The following is a 16,489-nucleotide window of genomic DNA, read 5'->3' as shown; positions in this document are numbered from 1 at the left end:
AGCACTTTGGGAGGTCAAGGTGGGCAGATCATTTGAGGTCAGGAGTTGGAGACAAGCTGGGCCAACATGGTGAAACCCCGTCTCTACTAAAAATACAAAAATTAGCCAGGCATGGTGGCACGTGCCTGTAATCCCAGCTAGACAGTAGGCTGAGGCAGGAGAATCGCTTGAACCCAGGAGGCAGAGATTGCAGTGAGCTGAGATCGCGCCATTTGCACTCCAGCCTGGGTGACAGAGTGAGACTCCGTCTCAAAACAAAAAAGAAGTGGGTGTTCGTTAACATTGAGGTTGATAGTCTTTTCTCCCAGCTTATCTGCTGCGTCCCCAGGCCAGCTGGGCACAGGGGCGGGCAGCTCAGCCCTGCAAGTTGTAGCATTGGTACTGCCAGCTGGCATCGCAGCAGTACCGGATCGGGCCTGGGTGCACGGTTCCTTCCTCTGAAACTTGGTTCGCTCGTCTAACAGGTGGAAGGTTCCACAGCAGAGTGTCCTTTTCTTTTGGAGATGTTCCCACAGGGCCTCCTGCCTGTTTAGTGTCCGCTCCCATCGCCAAGCCTCAAGACCTCCGTCCTCAGTAGCAGCAACTCATGGGACTGGGCCACCCCTTATGGCTGAGCCGGCTTTGTTTCTGAAAAGCAACCTTTTCCTGCCTGAAAGATTTAGTAATTGCCTTCCAGAGGAGTTCAAGGAATTTTCTGAAATCTCGGTCTTGGTTTTCCAGGCATGATGTTGCAGCCCCCCTGAGCCCCCATTCACAGGAGGTCTCCTGCTACATTGACTATAACATCTCCATGCCCGCCCAGAACCTCTGGAGACTGGTGAGTAAGGCTGCGGCTATAGCAGCCACAACCGTCGGTAATGAACACTCCCTCACACGGAGCACTTCCTCACCCAGAGCACTTCCTCTAACACGGAGCACTTCCTCTAACACAGGACACTTCCTCACACGGAACACTTCCTCACACGGAACACTTCCTCACACGGAGCACTTCCTCACCCGGAGCACTTCCTCTAACACGGAGCACTTCCTCTAACACAGGACACTTCCTCACACGGAGCACTTCCTCACACGGAGCACTTCCTCACACGGAGCACTTCCTCACACGGAACACTTCCTCACCCGGAGCACTTCCTCACATGGAGCACTTCCTCTAACAGAACACTTCCTCACACGGAGCACTTCCTCACGTGGAGCACTTCCTCACACGGAGCACTTCCTCTAACACAGGACACTTCCTCACACGGAGCACTTCCTCACACGGAGCACTTCCTCACACGGAGCACTTCCTCACACGGAACACTTCCTCACACGGAGCACTTCCTCACACGGAACACTTCCTCACAGGGGACACTTTCTCACACGGAACACTTCCTCTAACACAGGACACTCCCTCACATGGAGCACTTCCTCACCCGGAGCACTTCCTCTAACACGGAGCACTTCCTCTAACACAGGACACTTCCTCACACGGAACACTTCCTCACACGGAGCACTTCCTCACATGGAGCACTTCCTGTAACACAGGACACTTCCTCACACGGAGCACTTCCTCACACGGAGCACTTCCTCACACGGAGCACTTCCTCACACGGAGCACTTCCTCACACGGAGCACTTGCTCACACGGAGCACTTCCTGACATGGAATGTTTGAAACTGCCGTTGAGAATAATCATTTTTCCTTTTTTTCAGTTTACCCAGTTGAGGTTGGATATTTAGAATAATTCTGATTCAGATGTAAAGTTACATAAGTTTTATTCGTACATAAAGTCACAGATGTTTTCACAGGGAACCGATGCGTCTTCCTTGGTGGAACTGGGGAACCTGGTGGTTTCCTGCATCAGAGGCCTGTGTTCACTGAGATTCTAAATGCTTTGTGTTTGCTCCATGTTGGGTGCCAGGTGTGCTTGAGGCTCTGCTAGGTGAAAGTTCTCCCAACCTGTTTAGCCTCAGGAGCAGGTCCTGAACACAGGACACGAGCTCCAGCCACCCCTCTGCCACCATGATCCAGGAGAAATTCCATTTCTCAGGATTTCCCTGGGGACAGGCTTAGCCGTGAGTGCGGGGGATGTTCCTGAGGCGCTGGGTCTGTGGTCACCTTTCCTTCCAGCGACCAGGGCCACCTGCTCCCCTTACGGAATCGGGTCTCCTGGGAAAGGTTCCATAAAAAGTCTTCTGTTACTGGACCATGTTGCCATCTGAATCTAAGGACATGGACACTAAATGCAGCCCAGCCCCATGACCACAGTGAAGGCACTGGGCTTATTTCCATAGTGAGGTCACACACCCCCTTCTAGCTTCCCACTGGCTTCAGTGCTTTCTGCCTACGCAGGCTCAGCCCTGTTTCGCTTGATAGAGTTAGCACCACGTCCCCATGGCCAGCCCTCACAGCAAAGCCAGGTATCTGCTGATGTTCTTTTCTTTTCTTTTTTTTGCGACTGGGTCTCACTCTGTCACTCAGGCTGAAGTGCAGTGGCATGATCTTGGCTTACCGCAGTGTTGGCCTCCCAAGCTTAGGTGATCCTCCCACCTCTGCCTCTTGGTATTACAGGTTAGCCACCATGCCTGGCCCCTGTTAATTTTGAGTATTTAATTTTTAAAATATTTTTTCTATTCCAGGGCAGTCTGATTTTTAAAATTTTTTGTAGAGATGGGGTCTTGCTATGTTGTCCAGGCTGGTCTTGAACTCCTGGACTCAAGCCGTCCTCTTACCTCAGCCTCCCAGAGTAGCTGGGATGACAAGTGTGAGCCACTGCTCCAGATTGGCTGTTCCATTTTTGTGCAGAGTGCACCCCTCTGCCCCACTCGCCATCTCTGTGCTCTGCATATCTGTGTGCGTTCTGCATTTCCATCCCCACCACCCCCCAGTCCTTCCCTGACGTGAGTGCTGTGCCCCTTCTCACGGGCACCCTTCTCTGTCCTTTCTGATGGCCCCTTTGGCACCAGGAGCCCACATTTCAGGTGTCTGAAGTTCATAGAACAAGGAAGGAGGAGCATGCGTGAGGTGTGCGCGCCCGGCCTGCGGCATGGACCGCGGCCAGGCCTCCTCATGCCTGCTCCTGCCTAGCTTCTTGGGTTCTCTGGTTGTGACAGTATGGGAAAATGACAATCATGTGATGTCATGGGGTCATTGTGAGGCTCCAGTATGTCAGGCTGTGACAAGGCAAAGTGCCTTTCAGATGTTAGTTGTCTTTTTTATTACTCGATGCGAGGAAATCTCTAAGCTGTGTCTGGCAGGGACAGTGTCTGGCCTTCATCTGAGCTGTCTGCGAGTCCTGCCAGATAGGGACTGAGACTTGCTCACTTTTTGGCCAGGGCTCTGAGCCCTATGAATAGGCTTTGCAGAGAGGCACGAAGAACATCAGGCTTTGTATTTTCTGTGAGGAGGCCTCTTGTACGGCCTTGGCGAGGAGGAGGGTGCGCTTCCCCAGCGACCCTCGGAGCAGCCCGGGGTGCTGTGGGCATTGGGAAGGAAGGCCAGCACCAGCCCCTTATAGCTTCCCTCACTTGGGGACTTGTCCCTTTGTCTCAGGCTCAAGTCAGTATCATTGTTTGGTGACAGGTCTTTATTTTTACATTGAAGGAAATTTGAAAAGGAATGAAATAATCCTTGAGAGTCTTTTTGCAGGAAATTGTGAACAGAGGATCTGACACAGACGTCTGGAAGAGCATCCTCTCAGAGGTCCGCTTTGTGCATGTGAACACTTCCGCTGTCTTAAAGGTAAGGACACTGTCCGTGGCTTGGCCTGTCCTGAGCTGTGGGTTCCAGTCTGTTTCCCAAGCCCCTCAGGCTTCACCGCCTCTCTGCAGGAGGAACGCTTCATTTGAGTCATCATGGCTTCCTCTTACACTGAGGGAGGGCGGCTTTTGTAACTTCTCAGGATGGAATCCCAATGTGAAGCTCCCACAAGGGGCACCTGCTGACAGCGTGACCCGGGCAGGGGTTCCCCTTCCAACCCGAGTGGACACGGGAGCCACGGCCTTCCCATCACGCCCTTTTCTCTCCTGCGGTGTCACCAGCTGAGCGGGGCTCACCTCCCTGACTGGGGGTATCGGCAACTGGAGATCGTCGGGGAGAAGCTGTCCCGGGGCTACCACGGGAGCACGGTGTGGAACGTGGAGGAGCATCGATACGGCGCGAGTGAGTCCGCGGCGTGGCTTCCGCCGCTCCGGGAATGTACTTCCAGCTGCTCAATATTTGATAACACCCCAGAGTTCTCATTTTGGTGGGAAGGGAACTGAGCACATTCTCCATGCTCGGTGGCAGGTCATCTCCCTCCCTGCACCCTGCACTCAGCTGCTGCAGTAATAACTCAAGACGCTTCTTCCGAGGTGTCGCTGGAAGGCAACCAGTTTATCCCCGTGCAAGTGGAGCTTTCTCAGGGTCGAAATCACCTCATTTGACCGGGCAGTCTTGGGTGTGGTGGGGAAAGCTAAGTGGAATGATGCGGTTCGATAAGGGGCCTTTGTTGGAAAGGCAGGAAGCCAGCTTTTTGCTGCACTGACAGCTTCTGCTCTGAGCTCTTGACCTTGTGCTACTTCTATCTGTTATGCCCTTGTCTGTTCTGCCAGGCCAGGAGCAGAGGGAGCGGGAACGGGAGCTGCACTCACCTGCGCAGGTGGACGTCACCAGGAACCTCAGCTTCATGGCGAGATTCTCGGAGCTGCAGGTGAGGAGCGGCCAGGGGAAGCTGGCCTAGCTCGCTGAGCATTGACTCCTCAGCAGGGAGGCCTGGGGGCTGCACAGGTCTCAAACCAGAGTCAGGCTTTGACGCTGGAGCCACAGGCTCACGACAGAATGAGTGTCTCCTCTCTCCAGTGTAAGGGACTGTGTGTGACACCCCTGGCCCACACCTTGTGGCCCTGTGGTCAGGAATGATAGGGACCCAGGAGGTTCTGCAACATCGCCAGGGTGTCTTAAGGCCCCCAGGCAGCGAAATGGGCCACACTCAACAGAGCCCAAGAGAAGTCACAATCAGGAACTCACGGTCACAAATCTGAACGTGACCTTAGAGAGCATTCAGCCCAATCACTTCGTCTACAGAGGAGGTAACTGGAGCACATAGGGTGGGGCGACCCTCCCAAGGCCACATTCAGGGCTGGAATCCAGGTTCTCATCATGCTGCCTCCAATGCATGATCCGAATGAACTTGAGCTGGGCCAGTCCACGTGCAAGGGGCAGCAGTGTACTCCTTTGACCAAATCCACGCACAGCGGGAGGCATCCCCCATCCTCAATCTCAGAGGCCTCTGCTTTGTTCCAGTGGAGGATGCTGGCGCTGAGAAGTGATGACTCGGAACACAAGTACAGCTCCAGCCCACTGGAGTGGGTCACCCTGGACACCAATATCGCCTACTGGCTGCACCCCAGGACCAGCGTAAGCGAGCGGTGCTGACAGCTGACAGTCATAGATTCATCCTGTTTCTTGAGAATTCCTTGCATTAAGAGCAGCCGCTGCACCCTAGAAAGTGCTGGGTTTCTCCAAAGCTTTTCCTGACAAAGGCCTGTGACTTGGTTTTCTCTAAACGCTTTGGCAACCTGGAGCCAAGAGTAGGGGTGTGGCATGTGTGCCTGTTGAAGGAAACCCGGCTTGATTGCTTTTGTGGAGACACATTGTTCCCCTTTTCCTGGCGAAAGTGGTTTTAAGATATTCCCATTTAATTTTCCGTGTGGCACCTGGTGGTGGAGCTTACCGGTGCTCTGTTGATGTGCGTGCCGTCTCTCCACCCGGCAGAGTGAAAGCATTGATAGGCCGGGCACACAGTCAGCGCCCCATAAATATTCACTGAATGGGCAGACGCTGGAAATGCCCACCTTTTTCCTCCTCCCTCAGAGGCGGGTAGGTCGGCTCAGCATGTGCACTGAAGGCAGAGGCTCAGGCCCAGAGGCCGCCCCAACCCCGAGCTCTGAGCGCACTTTGCATTCTCCTCCGTGGACAGCGCTGCTGTTATAAAGCGGAGTCATCTGCTCCCAATTTTCAGTTTCCAATTACAAAATTGAGAGCATCAGTGCTGTGTGTGTGTGTGTGTGTATGTGAGAGAGAGAGAGAGAGACGGAGTCTTGCTCTGTCACCCAGGCTGGAGTACAGTGGCGTGATCTTGGCTCACTGCAACCTCCGCCTCCCAGGTTCAAGCAATTCTCCTGCCTCAGCCTCCAAGTAGCTGGTATTACAGGTGCCCACCGCAATGCCCAGCTAATTTTTGTACTTTTTAATAGAGACGGGGTTTCGCCACGTTGGGCAGGCTGGTCTCAAACTCCTGACTTCAGGTGATCTGCCCACCTCAGCTTCCCAAAGTGCTGGGATTACAGGCATGTGCCACCACACCCGGCTGGCATCAGTGCTTTTAATGAAAGGCCTGAGTAGGAGCAGACCTGTCCACAGTAGTAGTAAGGCCTAGTGGATGCTAGGCTGTGCCTGGCGTTTTTTCACTCTGCTAAAGTAGTGCGTGCATCTGAATTCCTTTCCTGTGTTCTCTTCTCTTCCCTCCCTGAGTAGAGGGCAGGTGGCTAACAGCATCTCCCATGTTCCCTTAGGCTCAGATCCACCTACTTGGAAACATAGTGATCTGGGTTTCGGGCAGCCTCGCTCTGGCCATCTACGCCCTGCTGTCCTTGTGGTACCTGCTCCGACGGCGAAGAAATGTCCATGACCTCCCTCAGGGTTAGTACCTCTCCCACATGGCTTTCTTTCTTTTTAATATAGACATGGGGTCTTGCTGTGTTGTCCAGGGTGTTCTTGAACTCCTGGGCTTAAGCGATCCTCCTGCCTCGGCCTCCCATAGTGCTGGGATTACAGGTGTGCGCTGAGCATCCACCGCCTCAGGTGACAAACCGACTTCATAGGAACCTACCCCTTAAGGCGGCCTCTTTGTTTCTGTATTGTGGAATCTTAAATTATGTTTGTCTCCCAAGAGACAAAATGTTAAGTTCCCATGTTGCATTAGAGGCGTCTCCAGTCGAGTGCAGCGTATTGGGCAAGAATTGCCCCCTTGGTCCCATGTTGCCCGTATGCGCTGGAAATGGCTGGGTAACACAGGCAGCCAGGCCGGGCGCGGTGGCTCACACCTGTAATCCCAGCACTTTGGGAGGCCAAAGTGAGGGAGTCACCTGAGGCCAGGAGTTCAAAACCAGCCTGGGCAACATAGTAAGAACCCTCTCTCTAAAAAAGCAAAAGAGAGAGAAGATCTGGCCTGTGGGAGCAGCAGAGTCGGTGTAGCTGGAGCCCTTTCCTATAGATGCCTGGCTGCGCTGGGTGCTGGCTGGGGCGCTGTGTGCCGGTGGCTGGGCAGTGAACTACCTCCCGTTCTTCCTGATGGAGAAGACACTCTTCCTCTACCACTACCTGCCCGCACTCACCTTCCAAATCCTTCTGCTCCCTGTGGTCCTGCAGCACATCAGCGACCACCTGTGCAGGTACGGGGGCTGCGGAGACAGTGGCTGGACCGGGCAGCAGCCCTCTGCTGGGAAGCCCATGCGCAGCAAACACATGGGGTGCAGCGAACCTCACCCATTTCACGTTACACTGACATCCTCCGGGTCCCTCCGGGGAATGGGTGAGGTTCAGAAGAGATGCCCAGATGAGGCACTGCAGGAACCCAGAGGGAGAAGTCGCGGCTGACAGAGATGAAAGCGGAGTGGGTGGGGAGACGGGGAGGGGATGAAGAGATGTGGGTGGCCTGGAGGATTCGGGAGCAGGGAGCAAGGCCCAGGAGCCTGGGGTGTCAGAAACGGCAGCTGGTTATGGTCGGGTTGTGTGGTGTGGTGGAGAGAACCCAAGAAAGCTTCTAAACCAGAGTGTGTTTGGAGGTTGGAGCAGAGGGCGAGGGCCTCCCGGTTTCAGGAAGCCACACAAGGGAGGACCGTGGGTTTGGGACCAGTCCTCTGGCATCTGTGTGGAGGTGGCCCAGCCACTGTGGAGGCCTGAGGAGTCGTCAGGGGGCCCCTCTCAGTGCATCCAGGCGGGAGATGGTCACGGGTGGCAGGAGACAAGACACAGAAACCTGAAGGCAGAACCCCAGGCCTCGGGGGGTGACCGTGTGGACAGCAGATGCCAAGAGGGTGCCGGGCAGGGAAGCCGCAGTGGTCAGCCACCCTCCCCCACGCTGCTCTGACCTCTGCAGGTCCCAGCTCCAGAGGAGCGTCTTCAGCGCCCTGGTGGTGGCCTGGTACTCCTCCGCATGCCACGTGTCCAACACGCTGCGCCCACTCACCTACGGGGACAAGTCACTCTCGCCACATGAACTCAAGGCCCTTCGCTGGAAAGACAGCTGGGACATCTTGATCCGAAAACACTAGAACAAGAGTGTGGCAAAGAACACCCGTGCTGGGGTCGGGACAAGGTTGAAGGGTCTTGGTCAATGTACGTAAGGAGCAGGGTGGGCCCCACGCTGGGAGGACACGGGCCGGGCTGAGCGGGGCCTCTACTGGAACACATGGGGGTCTCATTGAAAAGCTCTCTGATGAGCACCTCCTTTTGTGCAAAGTTAATTTTTTCTCGACAATGAAGATATTCCGTGTCTTCACCCCTGAACTAAGACACGGAGTATTTCAGAGGCCAGCGTAGGAGTCATCAACAAAGAAAAGCCAAGAACCCGGGGCCAGCAGTGGAGCCTCAGCAGACCAGGGCCTGGTCCTTGCTAACCGCTGCAGGGTGGAGTTTGATCTGGCAGACCCGATCCTCCTTCATGAACACCCAGCAACCTGAGCAAGTCCCGGCCCTGCCCTCAGCGAGCCCGGCAGGCGTCCTGGGACAGCTCAGTGTTGGAGGGCCACCTGAACCACGAGCCAGGGCTGGGGCTTGCATGTCATTGTCTATGACAGCGTCAAGACTGGCCCTTGGCACCGTGCTGTGTGGAAACCCTCCCCTCTGAGACTCCACTGAGACGTGGCTGAGTGAAATCTTCGTCAGTGGTCAAGGTGTGTCATCCATACAGCTCCATGCCTTTACTTTGTCTTTTTTAATGTAATTAAAAAAGGAACCAACTGGCATTTGTAGTTAGTTGGTATTTGTTATTTATTGATTCTCCCTCCAAAGGGGCCTAAGCTCGACAAAACCGTTACAGTTGTCAGAACCCAGCCACAGGGCTCAGCCCCTTCCCCCACGTCACGTCTGCATCACTACTGTGGGTGAGCCTGGACGGACGGGGGCTGGGGCTGCCCGTGGCAGCGGCAAGGGATGCTTTCCAGAGACAGCCACCACGCAGGAGGGAGGATCGCCCCAGGCAACCCAGACACGGGTGTTCACATGAAGCTGTGAGTTCCACATCATAGCACAAAGGAGGCTTGCTGACTTTGGGCGGCCATGTCTGCTGGGCCCTGGGTGATCCAGTGCGTGCCACAGCCAGAAGCACCATTCCCTGCATATGGCCACTAGCCACCCTGGGGTGGGACAGCCTGTCTAGACAGACAGCACCTTGGGGGCTCCCGTGAGGGTCAGCGAGGGCCCGACCCCAGGCAGGACTGCGTGGACGCTGTTCTCCAGCCGGGACAGACCTGGCCTCCGCTGCCTTCTGCCCTACTGCATGGGCTCCCAGCCTGGCCCCGCACAAGCCTGGGTGTGATGCTGGGGGCTTCCAGGGCATCCGCCTCGCTTCTCTGCCTTTAAGGCACAAGCAAGGAGGGAAAACATCCCTCAGTGGCTCCCCATATCCGTGTAGGCCACGCTGGACTGCGAACCACTGGGTCATGAAATTAGGTTTGTAGGCCACAACCAGCCTTGTGTTATGAAACAGAAAACAGAAAACATGAGGACATGTAACATGTAAAAAAGGAAAGTACTTGTTCACAAAACTTTTTGAGTTATGTGTGTGAGTGTGTAAGAACCAGATCAGACTGGAAAAAACTCTCTCCCACTGTGGGTTCACTGTCAACAAAACATCAGGCCAGCCAGTGTCTAGGCTGTCTCCTCAATTTCCCCAGTAATGTGCCTCACATTCCTCACAGAAGCCTCCCAGGCTTCCTGCACATTCTGTGGCATTTCTCAGTGACCTAGAGGGATCTTTCTTTAAACCGCAACGAGCCTGAGGAAGTGGCTGAAAACCTCAGGAACGCCTGTCAGTGTCCCAGCAAGTTGAGTCTGAGTGACACATCCGAGTTTCCACTCCTGAGTGAGGAAGGCCTCGCTGCTAACACTCCCCTGGGGTGCGCCGAGAGGAAGCAGTGGGTGTGGGTGGGCGTCCCCAGGCTCAGTCCCTGAACACACATGCCGGGCGAGAGACCTGCCCCGAGGCTTGGCAGCCCCTCAGTGGGGTCTGCTGCTGGACTCCAAATGTGACCGTTTGCCAGAGGTCAGCATCCCAGGGTGGTCCCCTGGCTCAGAAAAGGTCCGCTTGTAGCTCCGCCCATTGGACCCTCCTCGGTGCCATTTGCAGATGTCACCATTCAGAATGTCCTGGATGTGCTGCACGATCAGGTTGATGGCAACTGCGCCAAGAGACAGACAAGCAGCGGGTTAGCCGCATCCATTCTCCATGGAGACCGCCCCTCCCCGCAGCACTCGGCCAGGAGTGAGCGCCCAACCTCTGCCCTGAGGCACAGCCTGCAGCGAGGGGCATCGAGTCAAATCTCAGCAGACAGAAACATGCATCAGGACACAGCAAAATAAGACTTCTTAGCTTGGTCTTCCAGGAATTTATGTTAGAGTCTGCTTAAAGTACTTTCTGCTAACAGATTTGAATATACATATATATATGTTTTAAGAAACAGGTTCTTACTTTACTGCCTAGGCTGGAGTGCAGTGGCCCAATCACAGCTCACTGCAGCCTCAGCCTCCCAGGCTCAAGCAATCCTCCCACCTCAGCCTCCTGAGTAGCTGGGACCAGAGGCACATGCCACCATGCCCAAATAATTTTATTTTTTCTAGAGATGGGGTTTTGCTATGTTCCCCAGGCTGTTGAACTCCTGGGCTCCAGTGATCCCCCTGCCTCAGCCTCCCAAAGTGCTGGGATTACCAGTGTGAGCCACCGCGCCCAGCGACATACATTTTTAAGCATATTTTAACCCTGTGCCGCAGATCAACACTGGCAGGCCGCGTGCGCAGGGGAGTGCTCAGTAACTGCACACTGGTGGAACTGTCCCTGCCTCAAGCTCTGGGAGGGGCGGGGGGACAGCCCAGCAGGCCAGCTACTTACCCATATTGTCCACTCCTCGCGGGATGATCACGTCGGCATACTTCTTTGTCTGTAAGGCACAAGGGGGGGGTTCCTGTGAGGACTTTTCCTTCAAAGGTGATTTTAAGATGCTCAGAAACAGATGCAACAGCAGGAGGGGCGGCCCTGGGGTGCTCAGAGGTGCTGGTGTCATTGGCAAATGGGGGACACAGACTCAGTCATCAGCCAGGTGTGAGAGGCCATGATCCAAGAAGTGAGGCAGAAAGTGCAGCTGAGGCAGCCAAAAGAAAGTGCCTCTTCCAGTGTCCCCATTCCATCACAGAAGACAGCCCCCTTCCAGTGTTCCCACTCCATTACAGGAGACAGCTGGCTACGCTAACGACTCAATTCACTGGGCCAAGCTAAGTGTGGCACTTCTACAAAGTGTGACATTGTTCCTCTGGAATCATGAAGCTTCTGCAAATACCCTGGCACAGCAACAGGACAGCCGCCGCCGTGCATAATTACTGCAGGCAGAGACGCTGATGGTAACTTACTCCCTCATCCAACCACTCATTGGCTCAATGCTGACTCTCATTCCCTGTCAGATGCTCTGCTGCTGAGGAAGGACAAGGATGGAGATATATCAGGAAATGCAGGGCTGCTGGGGAGGGTCCGCAGCCAGATGGTGGGGGTTGGGGGGTGGCTTTAGGGAAGGGGAAGCGGCCTGGAGAACATGCCTGAATCAGACAAAGCTGAGGGAAGAGGGAGGGCAGGGTCTGGGCAGAAGGACGGAACTTGGAACGGTGGGTGCTGCTGGCGTGTGGATTTGGGTCAAGAAGGCGGCAGAAGAGACGAGCGGCAAGAGGCAGACAGGGACCAAGTCCTGGGGACAGCTGTGTCTGCAGTTGGTGGGACCCCATCTCATGAAAGCACGAGCGCAAGGGCGAGGGCTGCTTTCTATTCTGGTCTGATAGTCTGACGGGCTGGAGGAGTCCGGGAGAGCTGACAGGGGTCTTAACCGCCAGCAGGGATGGGCCTGAATACAGGTGGGAAATACCTACGGGGTCCAGGCAGAGGACTGCGCAAGCCACTCAACATGAAGGTGAAGGAAAAGGAGGCTCAAGAACGGCTCTGGGTGGGGCTGGGGCCGGGTGCGGTGGCTCACGCCGGTGATCCCAGCACTTTGGGAGGCTGAGGTGGGTGGACTGCTTGAGGCCAGGAGTTTGAGACCAGCCCAGCCAACATGGCAAAACCCCGTCTCTGCAAAAAAAAAAGAGGAAAAATTAGCCAGGCGTGGTGGTGCGTGCCTGTAGTCTCTGGCTACTCAGGAGCCTGAGGTGGGAGGATCACTTGAGAGTGGAAGGTGGAGGCTGCAGTGAAGCAAGATCTCACCACTGCACTTGGGCCTGGGTGGCAGAGGGAGACCCTGTCTCAAAAAACAAGCAAGCAAACAAACCAACCAAAAACATCTGTGGGGCCTGGGCCCAGGACATAGCAGGTGACAGCACTTCCTCTACTCAGGTCGCTGAGGCAGATTTGATATCCAGAGTTTTACTGCGAATCACCTACTTTTTGCCAAATATCTTTCTGTGAATGAGAGACTAAAACAAGTTAACTTTACTTTTAAAATTATATTTTAGAAATTTCAGACAGCATGAATGCAAAAAAAAAGTTTTCTTTATATAGCAGCCAATAGGCCAGGCATAGTGGCTCACACCTGTAATCTCAGCACTTTGGGAAGCTGAGGTGGGAGGACCACTAGATGCCAGGAGATGGAGACCAGCCTGGGCAACACAGGGAGACCCCATCTCTACAAAAAATTTAAAAATTAACCGAGCATGGTGGTGCCCGCCTGTGGGCCCAGCTACTCGGGTTGCTGAGGTGGAAGGATCGCTTGAGCTTAGGAGGTCAAGACTGCAGTGAGCTGTCATTGCACCACTGTACTCCAGCCTGGGCAACAGAGCAAGACTCTGCCTCATTAAAAATAAAATTTAAAAAAAGGCCAGGCACAGTAGCTCAATCCCAGCATTTTGGGAGGCCAAAGTGGGTGGGTCACTTGAGGCCAGGAGTTCCAGACCAGCCCAGCCAACATGGCAAAACCCCATCTCCACTAAAAATACAAAAATTAGCTGGGTGTGGTGGCGTACGCCTGTAATCCCAGCTACTCGGAAGGGTGAGACAGGAGAATCGCTTAAACTTGGGAGGTGGAGTTTGGAGTGAGCCGAGATCATGCCATTGCACTCCACCCTAGACGACAAAAAGAGACTCTATCTCAAAAAAAAAAAGCAGCAGATAGAACTCACTTGTCCTACATTATCAAAGGCAGGAATCTTGGTTTCAGTTCCTTTGTGCTGTATTTTTACCTTAAGAGGCAAAACGTTCCCATGCAAAACACTCCCATTTGAGTAGAGCCACGAGTCCCACCAAGCCAGAAACACAAGATGGAGAAATGGAGAAAAGACAGGTGGGTGTGCAGCGGGGAGTTCCTGCTCTCTGCAAGCCAGCTGGGATCTGGGCACAGCGCTCGCTCCAAGATTTCAGAGCACTGGCCCAGAGCAGCCTGGGGTCACAGACCCTGGAGGAGCAGCTCTGAAGCACCTTCTGAGGGCCAGATCCCGGCCTTGGCAGTGAACAGACTAAAGTGCTCCTGGGCTTCCCCACTCTGCGGGGAATAAGCACCCAGGACGTGTCAGATGATGGTAAGTGCCCCGGAAAAAGGAAGCAGGCAGAGAGGCTGGCGCTGGGTGCAGAGGGTTTTCAGTGTTGAACGGGGACGCTGGGCAAGGGCCTGAGGCAGGGAGGAAGCGGCCAGTGTGAATGCTGGGGAGATACGGGGCTTTTTTAGGCAGAGGGAGGAGCAGGCACAGAGAATGTTTTTACAGCTGAGAACTACTCCCAGGGTATGTGGCCGTAATGAGCCAAATTCTTCTCCTTTTTTTCTATCAGATCACTGTCACCCAGCACTAAGCCCTCTCACAGTACTGGGTCCCACGTGTCCTTGTGAAAGGGGAAAATGGGCTCTGAAGCAGCGAGCGCAGGTACCGGCAGGCAGAACTCCTCGAAGGCCGGCTTCACGAAGGTGGTGTACTGCGTCAGAATCTGCTCCAGGTCCCTCCCTCGGCGCACGTCCCGGAGAACTGCAGCGGCAAGGGGCAGGCGTGCTTCAGACCTCAGGACCTGCCGCCAGCCTCGGCCAGGCAGGCACGGAGGCCCGCGGCCGCCTTACCTCTTCGAGACAGCCTGACGTCGGAGTCGGTGTCCACGAAGAGGCGCAGGTGGAACATGTCCCGGATCTCCTGGCTGTAGAACACCAAGATGCCCTCAAACAGAACCACGTCCGCAGGGTAGACCACCGTGGTCTCTGGTAACCTGAGGGGCGCACGGGGAAAGGGGCTCTGCTGCAGACACAGGGTCTCCGGGCCACACACACAGTCAGCTTCCATTGCAGGGACACTGACTGTGGGAAGGGGTGGGGGACCCACAGAAACCAACTGGGGGAGGCCTGCCGCCAGGCAGGTCTGTGTGAGCCCGAGGGGACGTCCTAGCTGGCCGCTCTCCTCGGCCCTCCCTAGAACCACCTGCTTACCTTGAGTGTGTCACAAAATCATAGGTCGGCACCTCCACCGTTTTGCCCTCCACGATGTTCTTCAGAGTCCTGTGCATCAAATCATTATCAAAGGCATCTGCAGGGTTGGAGACAAAGGCAAGACAGGCAGATGCCCTCGTGCAGCGGACAGCAGGGAACCCTCTCTGCTCTGGGGTCAGCACAGCTGGGTGCTGGGGACACCGAGAACCCTAGCACAGGTAGACTAGGACTACGGCAGTGTATGTTTGGTAGCAACAGCGCCCTCTGCAGCCCTGCAGACCACAGGATGACCCTGTCCTTGCTGTTCTCGGGCTGTGCCACTGCCCAAGCTCTGTGCCCCTGAGATGCCAGAACACAGGGGTTTTCTGATCAGCTCTTCCTGGGAGGTGGGTAGGCTGGGCCTCTGCTTCTCTCTCTTTCTGGGACTAACTGGTTAGACTGCGGCTTTGCAGGCCTTCTTCCCACAAGTCCTTGGGAAAAGGCTGACCATGCCGGCCAGCCAGGGTGGAATCTTCTAGCAGTGGCAGGTGTCTCCCTGCCGCATCTGCCCCTGTTTACCTGGCCCGGAGCTTCAGGCCACCAGCGCTAGTTTACCTACCGCCTCCCACACTGGCCTCTCTGAGGACTTTGCCCCAAAGCACGGGAGGGCACAGTGGGCAGAGGTGTGTGTGGAGGGCCCTAAAGGCCCCAACGTGGGAAGGGAAGATGGGAGGATTTCTCCAGGATCACAGTTGTGGCAGGGCAGGGCAGGGCTCCCCACAGTGCAACAGGCTTCCTGACTGGCTCCAACCACGCTCCTGGGGGGGACACTCAGGGCCCAGAGAACTCAGCAAAGTTCCCCTGACTTCACTGTGCGGCCAACTCCACTGCAGGCTGCATGGCGAGTTGTGGGGAACAGCCCAAGCGGGTCTGCATCCATCCAATCTTGGGCCCAAGCGCAGCTGGTTAGCGGCCGCCCAGAATGGGGTCTGCCCTCCCCACACCGTTGGGCTCGCGATTTACCTGGGTGGTCAAAATTGTACTGTCCTTTCAAGGCCTTGGCCTTCTGCTCTGCCGTCAGGACCTTGTAGAACCTGTCCTGGCTCAGGATGACCACCTTCCGCTGCCGCTGTTCCACCTCGTTCTGTCCCAGCAACTCCATGATCTTCTCACACACGGTCGACTGGAGACACAGAAGCGGGATTCCCGCCTGGAACGGCTCGTCCTGTGACAGGCACGGGGCCGGCTTCTGGAGACACTGACCCACCCGTCCCCTGGGGGGTATGCTCGGAAGGCGGGAGGACACCAACAGGTGTGGATGGTCTCAGCGGAAGGGCCGCGGGGGCCCAACGGGGTTAGCACGGACTTGGGGCTCCGAGGAGCCCGGCCGGCGGAGAGGCTGTGGGGGAGCCCCGAGGCCCAGCGCCCCAACCCCTCGCCCGCCCCGGCCCATCGCGGCCCGCAGCCCCTTCGCTCCCGCGCCCTGCCCCTGCCTGGCAGGGGGCCCCTCGGCCGGGGCTGGGGTCTCCTCTCTGGACCGGGCCGCCCGTAGGCACCGGCGAGAGGCGAGACCCCGGCCCGCTCGGCCCCTTACCTTCCCGCTGGCAGTGCCGCCGCTCACCCCTATCAGGAAGGGCCGCTGGTGCGGACGGTCGGCCTCCGGCGCGGGGCTCTCGCAGTCTTCGCCTCCCGCCGAAGCCATCTCGGCCTCCGCTCCCGCGCATCGGGTCCCCGCACCCGCCCCTTCCCCAGGCCCGGCGCGCCCGCCCAGCGCCGAGGTCGGAGGCGACCGGAGCGATCACTTCCGGGAGGCGCGCGGGGCACGCCGGGAGTTGT

General features: G+C 56.1%; 2 protein-coding genes across 52 annotated transcripts in view; one reads left to right on the top strand and one right to left on the bottom strand.

Moving 5' to 3' along the window:
• The window catches only part of POMT1 (protein O-mannosyltransferase 1), a 20,895-nt gene extending 11,909 nt beyond the window's left edge, over positions 1-8,986 (top strand). For 27 of the 50 annotated variants that reach the window (XM_063787276.1, XM_063787286.1, XM_024345534.2 and 24 more), the window contains 8 exon segments: positions 721-817; positions 3,627-3,719; positions 4,019-4,139; positions 4,571-4,668; positions 5,262-5,375; positions 6,533-6,659; positions 7,234-7,411; positions 8,119-8,986. In XM_063787276.1, coding sequence (XP_063643346.1) covers positions 721-817; positions 3,627-3,719; positions 4,019-4,139; positions 4,571-4,668; positions 5,262-5,375; positions 6,533-6,659; positions 7,234-7,411; positions 8,119-8,293 — 1,003 coding nt within the window. In that variant the 3' untranslated portion in view covers positions 8,294-8,986. 50 annotated transcript variants of the gene reach the window in all.
• UCK1 (uridine-cytidine kinase 1) lies at positions 8,987-16,489 on the bottom strand. Of its 2 annotated transcripts, XM_016961902.4 has the most exons (7): positions 16,248-16,489; positions 15,677-15,836; positions 14,675-14,771; positions 14,315-14,457; positions 14,131-14,225; positions 11,128-11,176; positions 8,987-10,420 (listed from the first exon to the last, which is right to left on the bottom strand). In XM_016961902.4, exons 1-7 carry the CDS (start codon positions 16,353-16,355, stop codon positions 10,239-10,241), a joined length of 834 nt encoding a protein of 277 aa, XP_016817391.1. In that variant the 5' UTR covers positions 16,356-16,489; the 3' UTR covers positions 8,987-10,238. The 2 variants fall into 2 exon arrangements, with proteins under 2 accessions (XP_016817391.1, XP_016817392.1); XM_016961903.4 differs by lacking the exon at positions 14,131-14,225 and having other exon boundaries at positions 9,753-10,420; positions 16,248-16,461.

This window comes from Pan troglodytes, chromosome 11 (assembly GCF_028858775.2).
Source record: "Pan troglodytes isolate AG18354 chromosome 11, NHGRI_mPanTro3-v2.0_pri, whole genome shotgun sequence".
Lineage (NCBI taxonomy): Eukaryota > Metazoa > Chordata > Mammalia > Primates > Hominidae > Pan > Pan troglodytes.
This window is presented reverse-complemented; position numbering and strand designations above follow the sequence as displayed.